Source organism: Urocampus carinirostris, chromosome 2 (genome assembly GCF_059441175.1).
Source record: "Urocampus carinirostris isolate Australia breed hairy pipefish chromosome 2, RoL_Ucar_1.0, whole genome shotgun sequence".
NCBI lineage: Eukaryota > Metazoa > Chordata > Actinopteri > Syngnathiformes > Syngnathidae > Urocampus > Urocampus carinirostris.
The window spans coordinates 48,235,850-48,263,276 of NC_142350.1; the positions used below are offsets into that span (position 1 = coordinate 48,235,850).

General features: G+C 41.2%; 1 protein-coding gene across 1 annotated transcript; it reads left to right on the plus strand.

The window, feature by feature from the left end:
- Positions 1 to 931: 931 nt before the first annotated feature.
- Positions 932 to 23,823, plus strand: chd4b (chromodomain helicase DNA binding protein 4b). Its single transcript, XM_088326848.1, has 40 exons — positions 932 to 1,119; positions 1,247 to 1,443; positions 1,903 to 2,027; positions 3,455 to 3,703; positions 3,788 to 3,903; positions 4,999 to 5,098; positions 5,169 to 5,373; positions 6,464 to 6,579; positions 6,662 to 6,785; positions 6,860 to 7,032; positions 7,761 to 8,006; positions 8,070 to 8,273; positions 8,357 to 8,568; positions 8,640 to 8,771; positions 8,832 to 8,931; positions 9,229 to 9,420; positions 9,639 to 9,839; positions 9,944 to 10,081; positions 10,215 to 10,336; positions 10,426 to 10,599; positions 10,676 to 10,817; positions 10,894 to 11,143; positions 11,224 to 11,348; positions 11,446 to 11,538; positions 11,620 to 11,761; positions 12,206 to 12,375; positions 13,229 to 13,418; positions 14,987 to 15,073; positions 17,355 to 17,446; positions 17,527 to 17,660; positions 18,007 to 18,151; positions 18,226 to 18,382; positions 18,518 to 18,603; positions 18,683 to 18,905; positions 18,977 to 19,021; positions 19,098 to 19,262; positions 19,340 to 19,448; positions 19,566 to 19,698; positions 20,495 to 20,690; positions 21,814 to 23,823. The coding sequence occupies exons 2-40, from the start codon at positions 1,383 to 1,385 to the stop codon at positions 22,014 to 22,016; spliced, it is 5,877 nt and encodes a 1,958-aa protein (XP_088182974.1). The 5' UTR covers positions 932 to 1,119; positions 1,247 to 1,382; the 3' UTR covers positions 22,017 to 23,823.
- Positions 23,824 to 27,427: the final 3,604 nt, after the last annotated feature.

Genomic DNA, 27,427 nt, shown 5'->3' on the forward strand with positions numbered 1-27,427 from the left:
TTATGCTTTTTGACAAGGTGAGCCACCTCATCCGAGAGTTGCGCGATATTCCTTTGGCTGGTCATTGCCAATTGTGTTGAATAGTATAGCTGTTTTTGTTATTGTTGTCTACTGTCAACGGTTTACTGCCGTCCGTCATGGTGTCGACAGGTGTGTGCAAAGGGTCGATAGGTATTTTGATAGAACTTTTGCTGGACGAGAGCTCTTTTACACATTTACTGCCCTCTTGTGGCGAGAAGAACCGTTTTGTTTAGTTTTATCAAAAATAAAAACTTTTGATAGAAATGAGAGCTAGAGACTTACTCAGAAATTTAAGGATCCAGATCGCGGCCTGTGTGTTTGACATTGCTTATCTAATACGTGTGGGAAGAGTAAATATTTCAAATTTTTGATATTTTGATTTCAAATTGGGGCCTTTAAATTTTGTTCCTAAAACTTCACACACGGAGAAATATTTTAATTAGTGTGTACGGTTTCCTATATTTTGAAATGACCTCAAACGTAGCGCGTCTTTTCAAAGCTGACCATGTTGCGCCTGTCATTTAAACGGTTTTTCCTTTTTAATTAGGCCTATTTGATTGGTCACCCACCAGGTAGACTCTCAGTGACTATTATGGGATGTCACTGGCATGTTCTCCCTTGTCTTTTCAAGGTGTGCAATATTATGGGATGTATCGCCTTCTGATTATTATGGTCTGTCAGAGCAAGTGGGGGTGGGGGCGGCGTCGCCAAGACAACGAAGTGGCTCGGAGGGCCTGAGCGTGCATGTCTCGGAGTGGTAACGTGCACGTAAAGGCGTGCGTGTTGAGTAATGCGCGCGCGTGAGAGGGGGCGGGGGCAGGCCCTGCGAGTATTATGGTCTGCCGGTTGCGAGGTAACCATGCAGAGTCCTGTGCGCGCGTGGGAGGGGGGGGATTATTATGGGATGTCTGGCCCCCTTTGTGTTGCTCGCGAGGATGTTAGCTAAACTGGGGGGGACAGGGGACGTTGTTATCTATTTCGTTCGTTTTAATGAATGAGAGCTAAATTAACCCCCCAAAATTAAAAAAGAAGGGGAGTTGGTAAGAAGGAGCTTTACTTTAACCCAGCACCGCGCACGCAAGTTTCCAAGGTGTCAAGGTAGGCCTTCTTTAGTGTGGGTTTCAACTTTTCAAATGGGGGGGTGGGTGGGGTTCAAGTCTTGCCTTTATGTATATATTGACAACTTCTATTTCGTGTAAACAATGACATTTTGCCCCCCGGTTAGCCACCCACTCCCTCCCTGGGACAGTATCTCTGTCCACTCTTCAGCAGCCCGCCCCCTCCCTCGTCGACGGACGGACGAGCGAGAGCTTTAGGAGGGATTAATTCGCAAAGAGGTGGTGGGGGGCACGTCGGAAGACATGTCAGGCAGCGACGATGACAGGGACGACTTCGGCGGAGAAGAGCACTCGTTACTTCACGGTAAATTCTCTTTTGGTTGTTTTCATGATGGGGGTGTGGGGGGGTTGCGTTTGTTTGTCTTCAAAGCGAGGCTAACGTTAGCCCGAGCTAGCTTAACGTCGCTTCGGTCACGATAGGTTATTTAAGCTAACTTCACGTGCAGGTGTCCCCCATTCCCTCCCCCTTTTTCTTATTTACAATTTCTAGGCGCGCTTTTGCCAAAGTTGCTTCCAGAAAAGACCAAAAAGCCGACTAACTTCTCTTGTTTTGTGCCGCACGCTATACGTGCACGCGGATTTCAGTGTGCACGCCATTGCCTGCACGCGAAGCCCCAAGCGCCCCACCACCCCCCTCATCCTCTTCACTCTGGAGCCTGCAGGGGCGTGCACGTCTGCGCATGCGTCACAACCTTACACCCCATATCGCCGCCTAACCCTGTGAATGAAAAGTATGATTTTTTTTTTGTATTGTCACTTACAGATGACAACAAAGCAGATGATGTCATGTCGGAAGTGGACGAGGCTCCCAAGTCCAAAAAGAAGAAAAAGGCCAAAAAGAGCAGTAGGGAGAATCGAGGCAACAAGAGGCAGAGGGCTGTCAGAGAAGTGAGCGGTTGCGTGATGCACACACACCCCTTTAATTTGGATGCATACAAGTTCAAGCACCCTATAAAAAAGTTTACAATAATAGTTTAGTCGTTAAGTTAAGTACAGTAGACCCCAGGATACGACATTAATCTGTTCTGAGCTAGGGATTGCAAATGAAAATTGCTGTATGGCAGGGGATATAAACAATGGTAATTAGCTCATGTGTTCTGAACCCCATGTACCCTAGATACTAACATCAAAATACCACTATAGTATAAACGACAACCAGATGAAAAAGGTACTGTATCTGAGTCAAATCAGGAGGCTTGCCCTGCTACTGGTAACCGTAGAAACCAGCACTCTATTTCATGTTGGGAAGCAAACCCAGACCCCCAAAAACGGCCTTGAAAGGGATGGGCGCCGCCAGACTGTACTTGCCCATGACACACCACAGGAAGCTGTACCCTGACGACCCAGGCGGTTAAGGGTTTAGTGAACCATGCTCGTTTATAGTAAGGAATATGTGCAGGTAATATAAGTTTATATAATTGAATAACAAATAAATATCCAATCAAAGTAAAAATGAAATGTCATTTACCTTTGTGTGAAGTGATTTGAGCTCGTCAAGTAGAGTAGCGGGTGGATGCAGATCGGGGAATAGACAGCGGATTAAAGTGTGATTATGAAACTTAAGTGTTGTCATGCACTTTGAAGATTTCCTTGCTTTGATTGCATCCTTATCCCTAATAATTGTCATCATCGTTGATTAGTTGCAGCCATATTTCTGAGCAAAGGTAGCGATTTGTATGACTTTTTATTTCTTTTTTTTTTTTTTTTTGCTATATTCCTTTCAATGGTTGTCATGATTTTGTTTCTCACTTTAAATCACTGCAAGCCTTGGGATCCATGAATACAGTATTATATTGCTGTCTCTCAGTCATTACAAAGCGCATGAGATTCTGAACTGAAAAAGAGAGGGAAAGGCATTGTGGGAGGTAGCTCAGCCAACAAAATAACGGCCTTTTTATGATGCTGTGACTCAAACCGATAGCAGACCAGCACCTTATATAATGTAGTCTAATTGCAGACAGGCATTAACTTAGACATAACTCAGCATATGCACAATTATGGCAAAGTTACAATTTGAGTTTTTGTGTTAAGGTTTTTGGCCCCCAAAAATAATTTGTTTTGTTGTCGTACAGTATGGAAGATGGGGCCGAGAAAATGTTATTCCACACCGTGAAGTGATAACGTCTTAAATCCTGGGTGTCCACCATATCAAGGAAACTGATTAGTTTTATCAAACACCCCTAATGTACACTCTAGCTGTTATCCCCTAATTTATTGATTGCCATTGTTGAGAGATTTTTCCAGTTTTCCATACTAATTCCGTCAAATTGATATCACTTGATTGTATATTTTCAATGTCATTTCAACCCAAACAGGAGTTGCTGCTAAGCTCTCCCGAGCACCTCATTGGAGAGGAGGCAACAGAAAGAGACTTGGATGAGAGTGGCCTGCGCTCCGATAGCGACGGAAGTGATTACGCTCCGGGGAAGAAAAAGAAAAAGCGCTCCAGCTCGGCCAAAGACAAAAAGAAATCCAGCGCGTCTTCTGAGAAAGGGAGCTCGTCCAAAAGCAAACGCAAAGATCCGGAACCGGATGATGACGATGACGATGATGAAGAAAGCCAGGTTAAAAGGGAATGACATGATGGGTGTTCCTTGGTGTTTTTATTGCCATTGGGGTTTAATTAATTTATCTCTCTCATTTCTTAGCCGAAAAGCTCGTCCCAGATGTTGGAAGCCTGGGGAATGAAAGACATCGACCACGTTTTTACTCAGGAGGACTACAACTCTCTCACTAACTACAAGGCCTTTAGTCAGTTTGTCAGGTGAAAACCTCAGATGACTGTCACTATGATATGTTTATTTTTATTAAAAAATTAATGTATTCAAATTGCACATTGAAATTTACACTTGTAGAGCTGTCCACTATTTGGACTTTATTGAAGATGATTATTTGTATTTTGCCTGAATCAAATTATTAAAAACACTAGTAAAATTATTGCTGTATAACCATTATTAAAATATTAAATGATTGTTTTTTCAATTAAGATCTGACTCATGTCATAATGCATGTCTACTAAAATTACACTGACTTTTAGAGCTGATTTTTTTACAAAAACCTTTTCCTTTCCCTGTGACATTTTTAAGACTTTTTGTGGGTCAACTCACACTTATGTTGTTGTTGTTGTTGTTATTATTATTAATTATTTTATCAAGATACGAGATGTGGGAAAAATAAAGTCATGTTAGAGATTATCATTCAATGATCTATTTATTTCATTAAGAGCCTTAAAGTTTTGGGATTCAGTAAACTATTAAAATAGCACAGATAACTAAAACTATATTATTACCAACTGCCTAGTCATATAGTAAATATGTTGTTTGGTAAATATACCACCCAGAACAAAAAAAAAATATCTCATCTCATCTCATTAGCTTATCCTCAGTAGGGTCACGTGGGTGCTGGAGCCCATCCCAGCAATCATCGGGCAGTGGGCAGGGGACACCCTGAACTGGTTGCCAGCCAATCGCAGGGCACACGGGGACAGTCAACTCACTCGCTCATTCACACCTAGGGACAATTTGGACCGACCAATTAACCTAACATGCATGTTTTTGGAACGTGGGAGGAAACCCACGCAAGCACGGGGAGATTATGCAAACTCCACACAGGAGGTTCGATCTCGTGACCTCAGAACTGTGCCGCACACGCGATAACCACTGCGGTGCCGTGCTGCCCAAGGATATATTTAATTTTCATCAGCCCAGTAGTTTTCAGTCTGCGTTTTCTTTTAATATGTATGCTGTTTTTGTTTATTTTATAATTGATCGGAAATAATTGCCATTTAATTATTGACTAATCAGTATATACAGGTTTTACCGGACACTTTTTGATTAAGCCCGACAATTTTTATTTTCAGGCCCTTGATTGCAGCCAAGAACCCCAAAATCGCTGTGTCTAAGATGATGACTTTAATGATGGCCAAGTGGAGAGAGTTTAGCACCAACAACCCTCATAAGGTATGATGATGAATCAGTTAAAATAATGAAAGGATAATTCACTCTTCGTTCTTTGACTTGTTGTTTTCAGGGCTCCGCATCGGCTAACGCGGCGCTGGCAGCTGCCAACGTCGCAGCAGCAGTGGAGAACATGGTGGTGCCTGGGACAGACGGAGCGGCCGAGGGTGGTGCAGCGCCACCTGATGATCCTGTTCCCGCAGTTCAGACGCCACCCGCTCCTCCGGCGGCAGCTCCGCCGCCACCTCTCCGAAAGGCTAAAACCAAAGAAGGCAAAGGTAGCAAAACTGAATGCTATAAAAGAAAGAAAAACATGTTCTTTGAACAGAATAATTGTATCAATTTTAGCTATTTCCTAGAGAATCACTAAAATTAAAATCTTGGATAAAACTAAAAATGAAACGCCAAACTTGTTTAAAAAAAAAAAAAAAGGTGAATAAATGTTTATTTTGCATTGACCTGCAAAAAAGGACAATCAAAAATTGTAAGCAAGTGACAGGCATATTACTAGCTATTTTTAAGTGTTCCATGGTGACAAGGAGTAGTATAGGAAATGAAATGAAAATGAAATGATCTGCATTTCTATAGCGCTTTTCAAGTCAAAGACTTCCCAAAGCGCTTTACAATGTGCTTCACATTTCCCAATAGCGGCCTTGTATTGCAGCCATGTAAGACGCTAACCTGCTTATTGGGGGTATTAGGGGTTCAGTGTCTTACCCAAGGACACTTCGACACGTAACACGGACGAGCCGGGATTCGAACTGGGATCCCTTGATCCCAAGACGAGCGCTCTACCTCCTGAGCTACTGCCGCCCCCAAAATTGATGTTGGTGCAGTAGTCTGCACAGTCTAATGCAACAAACGAGTCACACTTGCATATTCACTTAAGTGAAATAATCGTACATAGCGTAGTGCCACACAATCGACTTGGAGAATGAAGTATTTAATGTTGTATGAAAGTACTTGTTCGGGAATTAAAACAACTCAATTGTTGTAAGTTAGGTCTAGAGTGTAAGCATGAAATCAGTAGCCAAAGTCTGGCTTGTGGCAAACGAAGCAGAGGGACACATGCACTTTTGAAAAAAGCCTTGCTGACAAAAACTTGGCACAGCTCCTGTTTTGACCTCCTTTTTATATACAACATGAAAAATAAGCAGCTGTGCTGTGCACGGACTCGCCCCCAAGTGAATCAGCTAGTCACGGTTCACCTCACTTTAAATGTGACCTCATCGCAGCATTGTTGTTTTTGAAAGACTTTATTTGGTTTTATTTATTCTTGTGTCTAAAATCGAAAATGTACTCTTTGTGCCGAAAATTAAGTGCATCCATACTATTTAGCAGTACACTGAATCTCTATTTCTTTCTCAGGCCCTAACGCTCGCAAAAAGTCCAAGCCTAAAGTTCCACCAAAGCCCAAACCCAAAAAGGTGGCCCCACTCAAGATCAAACTGGGAGGCCTGAACAGCAAAAGGAAGCGTTCCTCTGTAAGACAATTCACCACTTTTTGGTCTTCTTGTCCTTGCTAAAGTTTTCACTGTTATATCATGTCATTGTCCCCTCTATCAGAGCGACGAGGAAGAGCCCGACGGGGACAGCGACTATGACGAAAACGGTATCTCAGTGTCGGAAGGCGCCAACCGCAGCAGCCGCAACAAGAAGAAATCCAAGAGTGCAAAGAAAAAGAAAAAAGGTGCGCAAGACTATCCCAGTTTTTCTTTAAAATCTGGAATCTCATCTTGCATCTCTTCTCAATTATTCACCTAGTGGAAACCGAAGATGGGGATGGCTATGAGACAGACCACCAGGACTACTGTGAAGTCTGCCAGCAGGGAGGGGAGATAATTCTTTGCGACACCTGCCCCAGGGCTTATCACATGGTGTGCTTGGACCCGGACATGGAGAAGGCACCTGAGGGCAAGTGGAGTTGCCCACACTGTGTGAGTACTGTTCTGGGGGTTCATTTTATGCTTATTTTTGATGTGATATGTGAGAGCAAGTAACATTTTGGACTGACTAGAGATGTTTGGAGGAGGATTGCTTGATACAATTGAAAGCATGGGCAAAAAGAACAAAAAATGCAAGTGGTCTAAAACTGGATTCTGTGGAAAACCATGAGAGTTGGGTGAAAGTGAATCTGTTTGCCGAATGGGATACAAGCCCGCGATCTCCAAAGAAGCCCCCTTTAAAACACCTGAGTAGTCCACAGACTGGTTCAAAAAATAGCCCAATAGTGATAGTTTTTGCTGTTTTTTTTGGAAAGTTGAATTTCAACTGGTATGAGAAATTATTGACATGATCAGTATCTTTAAATACATGATCAATCCTATATTGTTTTTAGTATTGGCGTATTATTTATAAATTTAAACCAATCAGAACCTTTAGGCATGGCAGATTTCAGTGGTAATTTTAACCCTACTTCTAATAATTGCAACCTGTTTACATCGTCAACAAAATAAATTATGCATATAAAACTGGTAGCTCTCAGCTTCAAAAAGGTTGATTAATCCCGATATAAATTCTTTTAGAAATGTACATATCCAATAATTAACCTTGATATATATGTTTTTTGCTAAGTTACCTGTCCTGACTAGGAACTCCCAAATACTCAATAAGATGCAGCTTTTTACTCATGCACCACCACCTCTGCCTTTGATTATCGTACCAGGAGAAAGAGGGCATTCAATGGGAAGCCAGGGAAGACCTTTCAGACGCCGAAGTGGAAGACGAGGAAGACCGACAGGATGACGGTGCTGAAGAAGAGGATGACCTCCACATCGAGTACTGTCGAGTGTGCAAGGACGGAGGGGAGCTTCTTTGTTGCGATACCTGCACATCGTCCTATCACATTCACTGCCTTAATCCTCCCCTGCCTGAGATTCCCAATGGCGAATGGATCTGCCCTCGCTGCAAGGTACTCATCCTCTGATTACAAATAACAAAACCTTCACTGACCTTTTTGTCATAATTTTGACAGTGTCCACCAATGAAGGGTAAAGTGCAGAAGGTTATAACATGGCGATGGGGAGAGTTGCCTGCGCCCACCCCCGTCCCCCGGCCTACTGACCTACCTGCTGAAGCTCCTGATCCACCCCCATTGGTCGGCCGCAGGGAGAGGGAGTTCTTTGTCAAATGGTGCAATATGTCATATTGGCACTGCTCATGGGTGCTTGAGCTTCAGGTGCCTATCTATGCCAACACAGGTTGACAATATTGAAATTGGTTAGGGAGCATACTTTTAACCAACTTGTTTGTGATTACCAGTTGGAACTGAACTGCCAGGTGATGTTCCGCAACTATCAGAGGAAGACCGACATGGACGAGCCGCCGCCGGTGGACTATGGCGGCGAGGGTGACGACGACAAGAGCACCAAGAGGAAAAACAAGGATCCGCTCTTTGTTCATATGGAGGCGGAGTTCTACCGTTATGGTGTCAAGATGGAGTGGCTGATGATACATCGCATCCTCAACCATAGGTGAGTGCTTTGTGAATGACTGTTTTCCCAATGTAACCAATGTAAAACTGACCCTACACGGTCATTTTCAGTGTGGACAGAAAGGGCAACGTGCACTACCTCATCAAATGGCGAGATCTGGCCTACGACCAGTCCACATGGGAGAACGAAGACATGGACATCCCCGAGTTTGACCTTTATAAGCAGACTTACTGGAATCACAGGTATTAAGAAGCTTGTGTACCTTAAAGATGCATACAATCCATTTTCAATGTTTTTTTTAGAGAGTTAATGATTGGTGATGAGGGAAGACCTGGTAAGAAGCTGAAGAAGCCGGTGAAAGTTAAGAAAGCGGAACGTCCACCTGCTAATCCAGTAGTGGATGTAAGTATTCCAACCTCTTTTATTTCAAATATATTGGGAATTGTACAGAGACAGTCTCTGGTACTTTCTAAAAAGCCTCGTGTGCATAGGTTGCGAAAATGCTATAGTTTATATATTGTGGATGCAACAGTTCTATTGATCCATATTTTGTGTAAATCCATGCTTCTGGAAAGCCACATACATATAATACCACCTGTCAGTCAATAACAGCATTAGTTATTAAAAACAAGATGATGTCAATTAAGAATTATGACCAGAGAATAATGACGGCATTCATGACTCCCTTTTCTTCTGCAGCCCACCATCAAGTTTGACCGTCAACCCGACTACCTGGACAGCACTGGTGGGACTCTTCACCCCTACCAGCTGGAAGGCCTGAACTGGCTTAGGTTTTCGTGGGCTCAGGCCACAGACACCATTCTCGCTGATGAAATGGGCTTAGGAAAAACAGTCCAGACTGCTGTCTTCCTCTACTCTCTCTACAAGGAGGTGAGGGAGGCCAAAATGAGTGATTTTACTTTGTATTTTGTCCAGTTGGCTTTCCGCTGTCAGTCAGTGGCAGTCGGAGATTTCAGACGTAGGACATAAAGCAATATTGCCCATTTAAAGGGGAGCAACTCAAAGCTTGGAGTTTCATCCTAAAGGCAGGGCAAGACATTTTTTGTGGTTTGAATTTGAAATGTTGACACTCCCCTTTTTCCTTCCAGGGTCACTCCAAAGGTCCCTTTCTGGTGAGTGCACCTCTGTCCACCATTATCAACTGGGAGCGAGAGTTTGAAATGTGGGCCCCGGACATGTACGTCGTCACGTATGTCGGTGATAAGGACAGTAGGGCTGTGATCCGAGAGAACGAGTTCTCCTTTGAAGGGAATGCCATTAGAGGTGGGAAAAAGGCATCAAAGATGAAGGTAAGAGGATTCTACACAGAAGTGTCTATTGCTGTTAATTTGATAGTCTGTTGCTTGCAGCACTAAGTTTTGTTCTCTCCCTTTCTTTTATATCCGCTCTACAGAAAGACTCAACAGTTAAATTTCATGTCCTGCTGACATCTTACGAGCTTATTACTATTGACCAGGCTGTACTGGGCTCTATTGAATGGGCTTGTTTAGTTGTCGACGAGGCTCATAGGTTGAAAAACAACCAGTCCAAGGTAAGATAACTTTTTACTTTTACAATATATCTTTGCTAATAGGGATTCAAATTGGTACCCGATTCTACATCATAAAATCCTTAAAAACATTCTGCATTTGTAATGATTGAATTATTCCTTTCCTCCCTGCAAGTTCTTCCGAGTGTTGAACAACTACCCACTGCAACACAAGCTGCTGTTGACTGGCACACCTCTTCAGAATAACCTGGAGGAGCTCTTCCACTTGCTTAACTTTCTGACTCCCGTGAGATTCAAGTCAGTATTTCCTCACCAACATTGGCTGTGACCCCCACGCTTGCATTTTGTTTTGCTCAAATATTTTTTTTTACCTTTTTCCTCTGCAGCAACTTGGAAGGATTCTTGGAGGAATTTGCCGACATAGCCAAGGAAGACCAGATCAAGAAGCTCCATGACATGCTCGGCCCGCACATGCTCAGGAGACTGAAAGCTGATGTCTTCAAACACATGCCATCCAAGACTGAACTCATCGTCAGAGTGGAGCTTAGCCCAATGCAGAAGTTAGTCTCCAGTTTGATGTCATTATCAAGATTAAGCTTCATTTTGGAAGTTGATTATTCTTTCTTTTTTATCCAGGAAATATTACAAGTTCATTTTAACACGGAATTTTGAGGCGTTGAATACCCGCGGTGGAGGGAATCAAGTCTCTCTCCTCAATGTTGTGATGGACCTCAAGAAATGCTGCAATCATCCTTACTTGTTTCCTGCTGCAGCTACTGTATGACACCTTTTTTTATTAGTTTTACTGTGTGAGCATGAACATTTTTAATCAACACTATCTTTTCGCATGGCAGGAAGCTCCAAAACTTCCAAATGGCATGTATGAGGGTTTGGCTTTGACCAAAGCATCTGGCAAACTGATGCTCTTGCACAAAATGATGAAAAAACTGAAGGAAGGAGGTCACAGGGTGCTGGTCTTCTCCCAAATGACCAAAATGCTCGACCTGCTGGAGGACTTCCTGGAAAACGAGGGCTACAAATATGAGCGAATTGACGGCGGCGTCACTGGGAACATGCGTCAGGAGGCCATTGACCGCTTTAATGGTGGCCGTTTATTCCCTACCATTGTTGGCTAAGCCCAGTTGGTTTATTTTTAACCTTTGTTGTGGGGTTTATTCCAACAGCTCCTGGTGCACCCCAGTTTGCCTTCCTCCTCTCAACTCGAGCAGGAGGTTTGGGGATCAATCTTGCGTCTGCAGACACAGTTATCATCTATGATTCGGACTGGAACCCTCACAATGACATCCAGGCATGAAACCCGCCTTTACATTACAATAATAAAATTCTACGGGACACTTTTTGACATAAGTAAGTTAATTTGAAATTGTTGGGTTCATTTCTCAAAGGCGTTCAGCAGAGCTCATCGTATTGGGCAAAACAGGAAGGTGATGATCTATCGCTTCGTGACCAAAGCATCTGTAGAGGAGAGGATCACACAGGTGCAGTATAAGAAGGGAATAAAAATTCCTTTTCACCATTCTGCCTTCAGATTGTTTATCCGTACCCCCTGTTTTTATCAGGTGGCAAAGAAAAAAATGATGCTCACTCACTTGGTTGTGAGACCTGGCCTTGGCTCCAAGACTGGTTCCATGTCCAAACAGGAGCTAGATGATATCCTCAAATTTGGAACTGAGGAGTTGTTTAAGGACGAGGTTGGAGAGGGTAAGTGACTTTTACTTTTTTTGTAATCTTTAAAACAGTTTACCCTTGAGATTTATGGGTTTTGAACATAAATGCTTTTAAATCGACCACTAATACAAAAGATGTACCAATAATTTGGAACAGCCAAAAGAAATAATGCTTGGTTTTTGATAAAACAGAAACTTTAGTCAGATAAAATTTGTTAATACAAAATGAGCTATATTATTCAGTTTCTACGCAGGTGTACCTTATTTTACATCCAGGAGAGTGTATAGTAGGGGTGAAGAGTCCCACCAGTGCTGTCCAAGTAGTCGGGTTGACGGTCAAACCTGATGGTGGGCTGCAGAGGAAAACAGAGTCATTAATGCTGTTAATATTCTCCTGTCGTATTTTTTAATTGACATCATCTTTTTTTTAATAACTAATACTGTTATTGACAAATGTTCTCATTTGTCTTGGTATCAGGAGACAACAAAGAGGACGACAGCAGTGTGATCCACTACGATGACCACGCCATCGATCGTCTGCTGGACAGAAACCAGGACGCTACAGATGACACAGAGATTCAGAGCATGAACGAATACCTCAGCTCCTTTAAAGTTGCCCAGTACGTGGTCAAGGACGAAGACGATGAGGTATGCATCACAATAGTTAACGGTATCCATGCATCACACGCGGAGCAATTAGAGCGACCAAAACAACAGCGAGCAACTCGTTAGACGCTATTACTGACAGCATAGCCGAATCTTTTCTTCCCTATTATACAAACTCATCTAAAAAATACAGTAGAAAAGGGTCTGAATTATTATCCCAGTTATATTGAAGGTATCAATGTGTCCAAAGACATTTATCACTTTTTAAGGGTGGATGCAAAACATTTGCAATCTGTGAGGAGGTCAAAAGCTCCATACCAGCTACACATAAGAATAGATTCAGATTTGTGAGGGATAATCATATATAGAGGACATAGAAATGAGTGAACCAGCACATCAAATTCAAGAAACTAGTGTTGTCAGCTCTATCCGTTCAGAGTCCCCGGAGAGGAACATTTGGAAACTACATCACGAGCCTCACAAACCCGATACACCGGATCACGAACTGCACATCCTATCCATCCCATAATTTACAAATCTTACTTTAATTATGAAACACCACCTTTTGCTTGTATTTGTTTTTGTCATATGCTAACAAGTTATGGGCGCAGTGATATACACAAAGAAAGTGCAAGTCAAGCAGCCACAGTAACTTAAAAACTTCTCTCATTGACCCAACAACAGCGTAAAAAAAGCAAAAAAGCTTAATGTAGAACAAATAACTTTGTCTCCGTTCCCATCAATCTATGCACGTTGAGATGTTAAAGTTGCTATCATGCCATGCATTATTTGCAATACAAAAAAGGGCCAGGCTGTTGTCTGCCTTGCGTTTTGATTGGCTGAAAACAGCGCTGTGAGATTTCTTAATTAATTGTTGATGGTTGTTACCTTCAAGGAGGAGGAAGTGGAGCGAGAGGTGATCAAGCAGGAGGAAAGTGTGGACCCAGACTATTGGGAGAAACTGCTTCGTCATCACTATGAGCAACAGCAAGAGGATCTGGCCCGTAATTTGGGCAAAGGCAAAAGAACTCGAAAACCGGTTAACTACAATGACGGTTCTCAAGAGGATCGAGGTATCAGACAAGGTACAGAAACATACAACACTTTTTCTATGCTGTTTTTGTTTTGTGTTTGTGTCGCGAGTGCATGCATGATATGTATACCATATCTCTATTGTAGCGAAACAAATGAGTGAACAGGTTTTATAAGCATGTGCTACGGATGCCGCTGATTCATGACATAAGTGCCTTATTAAAAATAATAGGGGTGGAGAAAAGTAATCCTTTTAAGGCTAATTAAGCCTGAAAGTGTCTGCGCTTTTTTAACTGTTGACTTTATTTCTACAATATATATTACAAGGCAGGGTTGTCTAAACTTTTCATTAGCAGTCCAGATTTGGTAAGCTGAAAATGTGTGAGGGCCTACTATTAAGCCTTGCATTCTTTGAACAGTCTTTAATAAATTAACCCTCCGTGAAAGGTTAGCAATGCATGGCGATTAGCGTCGCAACCTCGTAGCTTGCCTTCGTAGCATTTATATTTGACCTCCAGGGTCTTGTGAATAAGTGCTGCTGTGCCGTTAAAACAGTTTGCAGTTGTTTCACCTTTTCACAGCGTGTGTTTCCTTCTGGCAGTGGTTCTTGATAATATATTCCTTGAAAACAGTCAGTCTCTTAGCAAAATAGGCAAACAAAAATACTTGAATTTCCACTTGTCCTGGAATTGGCGGCCCTCACAATCAACCTTCCTTCTTTATTTAAAGTCACCATGTAGGTAATGGGTTAGGCTAAAATTTTCATAGCATGCCAAGGGCAAGGTGGCCAAAGGGCTCCTGCATACACATTTTTTTTGTACAAATGTATTCTATACGGGGTTACCGCAGATCCTTAAAAAGTCTTAAAAGCCATTTAATTCATTATTCTAAAAATAAAACCTTAATTGGCATTAAATGTCTTAAATCAAATGTTCAAAAGTCTTATAAATGTGAACACATGAAAATGATTTATATATTTTTAGCTAAAAAATATGTTATAACATTTATCAGTTGTTTTTTTAATAATTCACCGATTTACTTACAAGGCAACATCAACATCGCGTGACCACAAAAGATCAAAACGGTAATGTCGTTTCAGTCGGCCTTTCAGTGCAGAATCATGTCTTTAGTCTACCCGCAATACACATAGCAACTTCGGACAGAGATTTTTACTTTGGACCATGGGAAAGTGTAAATGTAATGAGAAAGTGACTGTCCGATGAACATTTTTTTTTTTTTGCCATGGCTAAAAGCTGTGCCAGACACAATGCATTGTGTTTTTTATCCCTTTTTATTGTCGACTTGGTTTTAAATTTGTTTTTAAAAAGTCTTAAAAACTCTTGAATTTAACTTGCCTTAAGATTTAGAAACCTTGTTTATACTGCAGCCAACTTAACTGGCGGTCTACATATTATTTTAAGACTCAGGCCCCGGGCCAGTAAAAGTTTGATCAAGGGCCATAACCGGCCCAGGGACGAACTTTGAACAAGCTTGTTATAAGTTAATTTGATATGCTTTATATGATTAGTACATTTAAAACCAGTCCAATGTTGTTTTTGCTGTTGTTGTTTAATATTTGACCAAAGAATAAAGAAGTTTTTCCTTTGCTACTTCCATTCAGACTGGCAAGAGGATCAATCCGACAACCAATCTGATTACTCTGTGGCTTCAGAGGAAGGCGACGAGGACTTTGACGAACGATCAGAAGGTACTTCTCAGCTCTCGGTCTGTGTGTGGGCTATGGCGCTTCTGAAGAAGTCCTCTGTTTGTTCTAGGATTAAGAAGCGAGGAATATAAAAAGCAAGATTGAACAGTTAGTCAAAAAAAATTCCAGGGATCTCATTGAGACTAATATAAAGTTTCTGATATTCTACAACATACAAGATAGCCCCTAAAAACAGGGGTCGTGAAACTATATCGCTCTTTTCATGAGTATGGCTCGAGAGCCGTATATGGCTCATTTCATGAGCACATATGACTCAGAGATAGAATGCATACTGAGCAAATTTCTTTTGTCAAATTCGAATTTTGATGAGTTCAAAGTCGGGTTAGGTACATGCATAGCCAGAGCTACGCCGCTATCACTGATCAGTCCAGTATATAAAGGGCACAGTTTACAGTCAAGGCGTCACACCAACAGACCCCGTTTTAACTGTTCATTGCTGAAGAATCCTTTATATGGAAACTCATTAAATCATGTATATTCACTGTTGAGACACTTTATGATATACAGCCACGGTGTAGTTACCCATAAAGGCTAGCCAAGCAAACAAGTTGATTGGGTGAGTGGTTGGGGTGGGCAGACCTATGCACACACACCACACTTCCCTCTCTCTCTCACACGCGTCCACTGCGCAGAAGGGAAATGAATCCATAAACTTTTCGTTTGCATTATTTTTTGACAGCTTAAAAAAGAACTCTGCTTGCACCTTTTTTGAAACCATTATTAAAATGAGCCTTAAAGATCTTAACTGTGGAAGGGAGACAAGTTATAAGTGGTTTATTTGTTGATATGGGACACAAACTCTGGCATTATTATTTCCTAAATCTGATCTGCGAAATAAAGGTTTGGTGGTTTTGATGAATTTTGTCTCTCTCTCTCCCCCAAAAAATTGCTACTATGTCTTTTTGGGTCAAAAAGGTTACCGACCCCTGGCCTAACATTGAAGTTACCCTGGAGTAGAGGTACGATCTGGCCTAAAAACATCCAACCTGGCCCGCGGGTATTAAAGCCCAGTCTGAGCCCAACAAATTAACGTGATTTAGAGGGACCAAGCCCAGAGTAAATCAGAAATTTCCTATTTTATCTGTGAGCAATGGAGAATAGGAATGGTGACTTTGAACAACTCCGCCCACCCCAGTGCTGCTGGCGCCTGTACATGTGCTCGGGCTGCGAATCCATCGTGCGGATCTTCCACAAAGAAAAAGAAACGGAACAATGACAAAGACGAACACTTTTAGAACTCACTGAACAACCAACATGGCATCGCATACATATGGATTGCAATAACATTTTGTCTGCGGTGAAGAAACTGTGGTGCTCATTCTTAAAGTGATAGTTACATCTAGTGGTGATTAACCATACTGACATTCAAAAACACCATGGGAAGGATCATTTAAAAAAAAAAAGGCAGCCAGAAAAACCCGGTCCGAAACCAAATTTATCGATTGACATTTTAATCCCGACCTGACCTGTACTTCGGGCTGGATTCGCGATCCAGGCCTAAGCTCTTACCTCTACCTTGGAGCTAATTTAAGATAAAAAAATACCCTTTATCTTTCTGTCTTAACACACCCTAAAACATTGTTTACCCAAGCTTCTTTAGGCTGCAGTTCTTTCCTTTTACTAACACGGTTCACGGTCACCTCCACCCTGCAGATGTGAGTACTGATTCAGATGGGAGCCACCAGTTAAGCCCAGAAAAGAGTAAAGGTTGTCCATGTATCATCTGTATGGAGCATACAAGACAAGCTGATAAAAGCGAGAGCAAGCAGCAGGAGGAAAAGGTGGAGGAGAAGGAGTTGCAGGTTGCACAACAAAGGGGACAGAAAACACTAAAGGCCTACTTTAAGGTGGCCTGTGATTAAAACCGACAAAATACAGTTGATTTGAATTTGTTCACGTTCTAACTGAAACTTTGAATATTTGTCCAATAGGGATTTTTATACTTCTACTAAACCCTTTTGTTCCTCTTAATAAAGGAGTTTGCTGTTACTGGAATTGCATTAAAAGGCTTTCAATTGTAAGTGTCCTGAGTGCATCTGTGCTCTGAAAGGCAGCTATAGTAAAGGTGTGGAGAGAGAACAAGAAGGGCACCTTCAAAAGGGTGCCGCTATTGTCTGTAAGTCAGATGTCCATACAGTGGATCTGAAAGGATAGTTGCAACACTACACAGACAAAAAAATTAAGGATTTCAATGTCAGATTGACTTGAACTTGAACTTGTATTTCTTTTTGAGATGGTCTGATTTGAGTCTTTCTCACTGCAGCAAACAACCGCAGACCGAGTCGCAAAGGGTTAAGAAACGACCGGGACAAGCCCTTACCTCCGCTTCTCGCCCGGGTCGGAGGAAACATAGAGGTGAGTTCCCTTCTGTTTCACTCTAAGATGTTTTTGTCTGACTTCTAATTTTATGACATTCCACTCAAATTACTCTCAAGGTTCTGGGTTTTAATGCACGGCAGAGGAAAGCTTTCCTGAATGCTGTGATGCGCTACGGAATGCCGCCACAGGATGCATTCACCAACCAGTGGCTTGTCCGGGATCTTCGAGGGAAGTCTGAGAAGGAATTCAAGTGAGGATAATTTATTTATATAGTTATTGATCTCTGTAGTTCACATTTCTTGAATCAAGGCTTGTAGAAAAAAAGCTTATGGCACAGCTCCTGATAAGCTTAATGTAAACATAAGGCTATTTTGTATGTATGACAACAGGAAGATGATGTCGATTAGAAAAGGGTGTACTTTCTATTTAATTAAACACCTAAAACATTTTTCATCTCAGTGCTTAAGAGCCCACAGTCGATGTAGACAATAATATATTTTCGGCATAAGTACGTTGAGTGTTAACTTCAAAACTAGATGGTCTCAAGGTTTGTTGTTTATGATTAGATACATTTCACCCCCTTTCAACCCCCATAGGGCTTACGTGTCTCTCTTTATGCGGCATCTCTGTGAGCCCGGAGCTGACGGAGCAGAGACCTTTGCAGATGGCGTTCCACGCGAAGGTTTGTCCAGACAACACGTGCTCACTCGCATTGGTGTCATGTCCCTCATAAGGAAAAAGGTAGCAATTTGACCCTGTGATATATTTTTATATATATCTTTCAAAATAACACACTGCATGTATTGTCTTGACAGGTGCAGGAGTTTGAGCACGTAAATGGTCAGTGGTCCATGCCGTGGATGGCAGAACTGGAAGAAAACAAGAGGGCGGCAGCTTTGGCTGCAGGTGAAGATCCAAAGACCCCTTCAAGTGGGACGCCTGCAGATACACAGCCAAACACTCCGGTGCCTGGTAAATGCAACTTAATACCAAGCTCAGTTTTTGACATTTTAGAGCATGGATATACTGCTGAAGTCTGCCTATCACATTTTAATCTGCATTCATTTAACACTGACGGACTTTCTTGGTTTGACTTTGAATTCACAGAGGATCTGTCAAGATCAGATGATAAAGAGGACATAAAGAAGGATGCAGAGGACGCCAAAGTGTCCAGTAAGACTGATGACCCGGAGGTAATTCTTTTTCCACTCACACGATTGATTGCGTTAAACATCATTAGGCTCCTTTCATTTTTTATTTATTTTGCCTCAGATAATTGAAATTCCAGACGAGTCCGACAAGTCGCCTGCCTTCGAAAACAAAAATGAAGATGTGGCAGGAAAGGAGGACAAAGAAGAGACGCAAGGCGGAGATGACAGGGAAGACGCTGACGATCTTAGCAAGGAGCGAGAGGAGAAGGGAGAAAAGTGTGTACCTGCTGACGTCAAAGCTGAAGAAATCGAGGGCAAGACAGATGCGGAGGATCGATCAAAAAGTAAGGCCGCTTTTTATTCTTTAATTGACGATTGTTGCTTTTGGGATGTGTTCTGAATTGGATTTATTTAGTTTCAGCCGACGAGGTTAAAGATGAAAAGATGGACACTGAGAAAGGTGTGTACTTTAATATTTTGGAAGGTTAAACTTTCTGTGCTTTGCTTGGTAATGTGGTTATTTTTTTTCCTCACAGACCAACAGGAAGACAATGAAGGAGTGAAATCGGAGGAATCGAGCAGGCTCCAGAATGGTGATAACACCAGAGAAGCTGCTCTGTCCATGTTGAATGTAAGCGAGGAAAAAAGAAAAGCCAGCAAGCAGAGGTTCATGTTCAACATAGCAGATGGAGGCTTTACAGGTAGAGGTTTTTCACGACACACACACACATCCCCTTTGCTTTTGATTTTTGAGTTTCATGAGCTTTCCACCCTGCAGAGCTTCACTCCCTCTGGCAGAACGAAGAAAGGGCAGCCACTGTCACTAAAAAGACCTTTGAGATCTGGCACCGTCGTCATGACTACTGGCTCTTGGCTGGCATCATACAGTATCCTTTCAGTGGACTATTGTTTCAAGTCTTTAAATATGTTTGCAGCCGATACAATAAACACCTATAGATTACTTATAATGCAGATGTTATGGACTTGACCACTATTTTCTCCAGACATGGCTATGCTCGATGGCAGGACGTGCAGAATGACGTCAGGTACGCCATCTTAAACGAGCCCTTCAAAGGTGAAATGAGCAGAGGCAACTTCCTCGAGATCAAGAACAAGTTTTTGGCTCGCAGATTCAAGGTAAACTAAAAGCTACCTTAATTTAGATTAATTCTCAGATTCTATCATGACTTTCCCAGCTTATTTCAAACAAATCGTTGCATTCATGTGAAAAACTCATTTCTAAAATTTTATTTAAATCAGGTGTTACCAACTTTTTTCAAGCTGAGAGTTTATTTTTTGTCACAGATTAGAATAGGCTTAGTCAATCATTAAAACATCAAGCATGGATAAGGGCAGCAAGGGATTTGCATACATCAATCATTGGCCATTGAAAAAAAAGTCAATTATGTATTTAAAGACATTGAAAACGTCAGTATTTTTTCATGCCCGTTAGAAATAAAAATTTCTAAACATTATAATGACCCATTACTTGTGAGGTATTTTCAAAACTGGTCCGCGGCCTACCTAGGGTTCCCATATTGTGACAAAAATAATTAAAATAAAAACAAAATTTTCTCAACTCTCAAAAATCAAAGCGACGTGTTTAATATGTTTTTTAGTTTGGTAGACACTCGCAAAAGGGAAAAGACTGTAATAGCTATTTAATTTGCAAGGAAAACAGAAAAGTCCCCAACCTTCAGATAAGAAAATCCAACCTGTTGAAATGAAAGCCCTTCCCTGAGTCCTTTCTTTTTATTAAATCTGCTATGTTACAAAAGCAGATCTGCCCTGAAGGGTTTGGTAATCACAGAACAGCATTATTACCCAATAGTGACATTGATGTAACTGTGCATAATAGTCATAATAATAAACAGCAGTGTGAGGTATAAAGTTTTTCAACAACTAATTGAAATCTGTTGTTTTTCCTGATTAGTTACTGGAGCAGGCGTTGGTCATTGAGGAGCAGCTCCGTCGGGCGGCCTACCTCAACATGACAGAGGACCCGGCCCATCCCTCCATGGCGCTCAACACGCGCTTCAGCGAGGTAGAGTGTCTGGCCGAGTCACACCAGCACCTCAGCAAAGAGTCCATGTCGGGAAACAAGCCAGCTAATGCAGTTCTGCATAAAGGTAAAAATAAAGAGAACCTGGCATTTGAGTCCATTTCACAAAGTAGGTTGAACATAGTTAACCGTTTTAATAAACAAAACAAAAACTGAGTACCGCAAGTTCCGGGCTACAAGATGCTACTTTTTTATTTTTAAACTGGTTGTTTACAATACGGAAGCACGGTAGCGCGTGTGCGGCACAGTTCTGAGGTCATGGTTTCAAATCCAGCTACCAACCTTCCTGTGCGGATTTTGCTAGTTCTCCCCGTGCTTGCGTGGGTTTCCTCCCACATTCCAAAAACATGCATGTCAGGTTAATTGGCAAGTCCAAATTGTCCCTAGGAGTGAATGAGCGAGTGAATTGTCTGTCCCTGTGTTCCCTGCGACTGGCTGGCAACCAGTTCAGGGTGTCCCCTGCCCACTGCCCGGAGATGGCTGGGATGGGCTCCAGCACCCCCGCGACCCTACTGAGGATAAGCGGTGCAGCTGATGGATGGATGGGTTTACAATACAATGTGATCTCTGCCTGAATGTCAAAGTAAGGAAATTCAATGAAGCACGGGTAAATGGCGGGTGAAACTGACTCCCTTCGGTAGCCAAATGCCTCGTCATCTAATTACTGATGCGCATGAATGGATGAACGAGATTTCTTAGTAGGGTCCCTATGGAGTCAGACCACGATCTTGCCAGAATCAGTGGGGAAATGTCTAGAACAGAAAAACACATTGCGCTGCGATTAAGACACTCGTTTGAGAAGTGTCCGTAGCTCTCAATCAACTAGCGCAGCAAATTATATTAATTAATTTGTCATTAACATAAACACAGTAATGCGACAAAAACACTCTCAAAACAAAACTAAGTGTACTGTATGGACTAGAGTTCAGAAGCCCTTACAATCACAACATTTTCTTGTTCTTTCTTCAAGGCAGCACTTGGTGACTTCAAACTATAGTGCTTCGGATTGTATTACACTAGATTTCTTCTTTTAATGGTTTGGAGAAATTAGAAAATTGGCTTTGAAAAAGTCCTTAAAAGTACTTGATTTTGGCCAAGAAAAGGGTGTATAAATGCTGTATAACCCAGAAGTCACACTAGGATTTCAGAAGTTAGACGATCATATCTTTAGATGTTTTTTTACCTTCCAGTTCTCAAACAGCTGGAGGAGCTGCTGAGCGACATGAAAGCGGACGTTACGCGCCTGCCGGCTACCATCGCCAGGATCCCGCCCGTGGCAGTGCGGCTGCAAATGTCCGAGAGAAACATTCTCAGCAGGCTGGCCAGCCGCGGACCCGAGGTGAGCGCCCAGAACCAGTCTCAAAACGTCCAGCAGTTGCAGGTTTCACGCTGAGGCGTGAAATGTTCACCGCTATGTAGAGGATCTAAAATTTGGGCTTCAAACACTTTGTACAGCACAGAAGGTTAGTTCTTTTCACACACATACACAACACTTGCCTCTGAACCTAAGACTGAAGGATCTTCTCCAACACGGTTGAATCGTGTTAAGTCATGTGCATTTATGAACTCTTGGGAGAAAAAAAACTCCCGGGTCTTTGTTGCAGTGTATGGAGTTTTGGAGCAAAATAGAGAATTAAGCAGATTTTTGGGATGATTTTCCATTGCAGGAACTTGTCATTTTATTGTTTTTTTTTTTTTTTAATGTAATGTTTTCACCCTAATGTGTTTGTCAATGGTATGTACAGTTGAAACTCACTTCAAATATTGTGGAGACGTTCGTTAAATCCAAAAAGTGGAATTATTTCATCTCAGCATCGCAACAAAACACGAAATTATGAAAAACTGTTTGAGAATTTGGTAACGGGTCTTGTCCGATGATTATATTGTACCTCGCTCCCCTTTCAATGATGCAATTATATGTACAGTGTTGTGCAAAAGTGTTTGTTCACCAATAGCATTGTTGTTTTCAATGACATAGTAACTTAAACATGAAATATTATTGATACTGTAGACCCCCGGGATATGACATTAGTCCGTTCTGAGGTGGGGATTGCTAAGTGAAATTGCTGTATAGCAGGTGGTGGATAGGAACCCATGGCGAAAAGCTCCATATTAAAAATGAAACTAACTTTAAATGAGGATTGTCATGTTTTTAAATAAAAAATGTTGCTCCAATTGCTTCCTTGATTTTAATAATAGTCTCGGTCATCAAGTTACGGCCATATTCCTGAGCGAGAGTACCAATGCGTGTGTCTTTTTTTTTTTTTTTTGATCATTGCAAGCTTTGATTCCATGGTTATCATGCTTTTACTTCACACTTTAGCATTGCTGCAGGAAAAAAATGTATTGTATCGCTAAATCGTAAATTCTTCACACAAGATTGTGAAATGAATGAATATACAGGCATTGTGAAAGATGGTTCAGCTAATGCCATTTCTGTGTTTTCATGATGTCATTGTGCAAATCAATAGTAGAACAGCATCTTGTATGACGTCGACCGATAGCAGACAGGCATCTTATTGATGCAACTCATACGCACGACCACTGCAAAGTTTGAAGTTTATCTTTTTTTCAGGGGGATGCAAAAAAAAAAATGTTGATGTCGTATAATTGGGGAAATGCCAAAAAAGACGTGACACCCCCCCCAAAAAAAAAAAGGAAAAAAAAAACCAAAGTGAAAATGTCATGAGGCGCAGTCTCCGTATCCCTGGGGTCTACAGCTCTTGGGTAGCATGTCACGGTGTTAAAGCCTCTGCTTAGTGTTTACCTTCGACACTCCAAAAATATGCAGCATTCAAGACTTAATTATGACCAATCGAGGGTGTACCCCAGAACTTGCCGATGACCCTAACAGGGACAACAATGCTTTTGAAAATAGACTGATATAACACTTTTGCTGGGTAAATGCATTTAATCCAAACTGTATGTATATGTGAATAAAACGGGTCATAATTGATGTCCCACTGTCACATCATGAATTACTTGGCCTGCTGATGGGCTCACGTATAAACTTACCCAGACATTCCCGTATTTTGCTCAAAATGAGGTACGAGTGGGGTAATTTTTAGGGATGTGTCAGAAATCTCTAACTTAATTCCTGTTCATGTATCAAGATTGAGATTACTGTGCTGTTGTTTTTATCACATTAGTTTTTTTGCTTTTTTTCCCAATGGACCACAATAAAGTCGACTGTTTTTCAAGTTTGATTGTTTTTGACCAGCTCCTTTTTGCACTGAAGAGTATTATTAACCCCTTAGCTCGCATGCGGGCCGTCAGACTGTTTATAAAGAAATACGTGTCTGCAAGTCTTTAATGACTTAAATACGCTATAAAATGCAGATCATTTACCAATTATCGTTTGATTGCAAAAATAAAAATTCAAGCGAGAAAAAAAACCTTCTAAAGACCAATTTCGGTGTGTTCAGATTAGAGCTGAAAATAAATGTGCTTAATCGAGCTCCAGATCCATTTTTATGCGCGGCTAGTAGTCTATTATTTACAACTCTCTCACATGTCCAAAAATCAAATGTGCGGTTTTAGAGCTGTAAACTAGTCGTCTCCAAATGGCCAATTTTGGAAACGCTTTGAAACGCTTAAAAAACAATGTTTAGTTTTTCAGATTGTGATCATATTTGACCTGGGAAGCAGGTAAGGCTCCATGCGATTGTCTCAGCTGTTTTCCAGCTAAGATGCCATGCTCTACACGCTTTTGCGGGCATGTAATTGCAAAACAATTCACGGGAGAATAAAAACATTCCATATCTGTGTGTTTCAACCTGTATTACTTAACGTTAGGAGCAGTTGCAGTGATTATTTCAGTTTAGGACAAAACTTCAGAATGTTACCTTTTAAAGGAGGCCAAAACTGTCCATATTTTTCAATCCGTTCAGGAACAGCACTCAATTTACTTTGACTACGTCCTGGATTGAGACTTGGGTGAATCTTACCATATTGTTAAGGGGTTAATGATTTTTTGATAAAATATACTCTTAACCAAGATATTTTACTTTTAATAATGTTATTTCAAATAAAAAATATTACATTAGGTACCAACAAGTGATGGATCTGTGGGGGAAAAGGTGTGTGTGTGTAAAAAATATATATATTTAAAAAAAATAATAATATATATATATATATTAGTGAATTTAACCATATAAAGAATAAAACAAATTTTTCATCCACAGCTAATATATTTTTCATGCAAAGATTACAGGTGCCATTGATGGAAGGGAATTTAATTACACTTCTAGTACTGTTAACCAGATACACAAAATACTTTTTTTGAATTTTCAAACAAGAAAGTAGTACATTCTATCAGTTGTTATAGGTTGTTCTAGACAAGAATGATCCAGACAAATTAGTGAGACATTTACCAATTTTGTAAGGTGTTATCTTTGAAAAAAAATTATATATATATATCATTATTATTATTATTATTATTATTTTTTTTTTTTTCAGAACTGTCTTGTACAAAAATATATTTTTTAATTTCTGTTGTTGGTACAGAAATAATGCATTATTTTTTTAGTAATGTTCAAAATATGAAATATGTTGTAAAGAAGAACCTCAAGATAAGAACATATTGCTGATGACCACACACTCGGAACATTTGACTTCACCTTCTCAAAAAGCAGGTGATGTCTTTTTTACGTGTCCCAATACTTTAGTACATTGAGTTTGTCCATGTTACCATGAGATAGCAAGCAAGTTAAAGACTTTGCAGAGGAAGAACAGCAAGTCAGGAAGCAGCATATTATCTGCTGGCAATTTGAGAGAATTAGAGCAAATTACAGGGCGGGAGCATCGTCTCATCGCCAGTAAACCTTTTGGGGAACCAAAATGAATGAAGGAGGTGTAACAATACAAAAGCAATGGTGAAATGCGATCACAATTTTGTTCCTGCAGAAAGGTTGCCAAGACTCAATTTTGCCTTGTCAAGAGACGTTGATGTGGGTGAGTAAACAAATGTCTGTTATTTATTTCATTTGTTACTGCTGTAATCCCATTGATTGGAGTTAATGTGGAATAGAATGCCCTGCGAAATGTGAGAATTTTCAATTAATTTTGTGTGTGTGTAAAAGTAAACCATTGATTAAAAAAAACTACATGTAGAGGAAAATCTAAAATGGATACTTGAAATTGGCTACGTTTTCCTGAAAATGGGATAAAATACGTTTTTTTAATTTATTGCAGTGTTGAAAACAATAGTTACACACAAATACTAATCATTGATGTTATGTGTATCTTCGGGCAGCACGGCAGTGCAGTGGTCAGCGCATTTGCGGCACAGTTCTGAGGTCATGAGATCGAACCTTCCTGTGTGGTGTTTGCATGTTCTTCCTGTGCTTGCATGGGTTTCCTCCCACATTCCGAAAACATGTGCATGTCAGGTTAATTGGCCGGTCTAAATTGTCCCTAGGTGTGAATGAGCAAGAGAATGGTTGTCTGTCTCTGTGTGCCCTGCGACTGGCTGGCAACCAGTTCAGGGTGTCCCCTGCCCACTGCCCGAAGATGGCCGGGATGGGCTCCAGCACCCCCGCGACCCTTCTATGATAATGGATGGATGTGCATCTTTTTTTGTATGCTTTAACAACATTTTAGAATTCTGGTGAAAAATGTTGACGGCTTACACTTGAATAGCGTGGCTAAGTGACCAATTATCAAAGTGAAAATCTACTTGACATACAAAGGTATCCAAATTGTGTTACACACTCTCCCATGCGCAGACATTGACGGAAATAAGGTGCAGATGCACAAGAACAGTCCTGACCTTAGATATAATACCAAATAAAAGTGCAAGTGAGCTTAGGGCTAACACTAAAGTAATACAGTGTTTACTGCAGCAGGAGCAGGAGAATTAATATAAGTTAAGGTAAAGTGCAATAGGTAAAATTTTAATACAATCAGTGTTGTGGAAAATAGACTTGCATTTGTAGAATAGAGTTGCATACATTTAGAAAGAAATGTAGAAAGACTTGCTTACAGTGTGACAGAATGTTGACATCATTTCGGGAAGGTCCTTGGGACCTTCAAGGACTCTCTGAGCAAACTGAGGCGAACAACATGTCCTAATAAGGGTACGACAGCATCTTCCTTGTTGTTACTGAGGACTAGGGCCGCCTTTTGGGTTGTACTCAAACTGAAGCTATAAAAGCGTTGTTATGTCTGGAGTTCTCTGAGTTTCTTTGGGATGACGAAAATAAGAGCTCCTCCTCATGGCAAGCCCCGGTGTACTTTATTAAATCACGTAGGAAGACTTAAAAGATATCGAACCTGCGTTTTCTCCTACATCAGCAGGTGTGTGCTAGTTGATATGCAGTCATACCGGGTGTAGAGAGAGTTTGGTAGTCTCACTTCCTGCTGGATGAAGCTGTTAGTAAGCATAGTAGTGCGGGAGCAGAGGCTTCTGTATCTTTCCAGAGGGCAGGAGGCTAAATGGACAGTGTGCAAGGTTGGTTGCATTTTTGGCAACAGAGATGACTTTTCGGGGCTGGTGGTCTAGATGTCTATCAGTTTTGTTTTATTATTAATGGTGTTGTATGTATTTATTCATGTTGATAATTATCATGCATCCCTCGTCAATCTTAATGCCACTTTTTGATTATGACTTTATTATAATAACACAAATTTCAATTGAGGTGTCCCTGTCTGTGTTCACATTAGTATTGGCCCAAATTTTAGTAAAAGAAAATGTCATCTTGAAAAACTGATGCTTAAATCAGGGGTGCATTGACCTGCTTTACCAGGGATCACCGACTGAGTACCTGTAAGCCCCAGGTAGCCCCAAAAGATCACCTGAGTAGC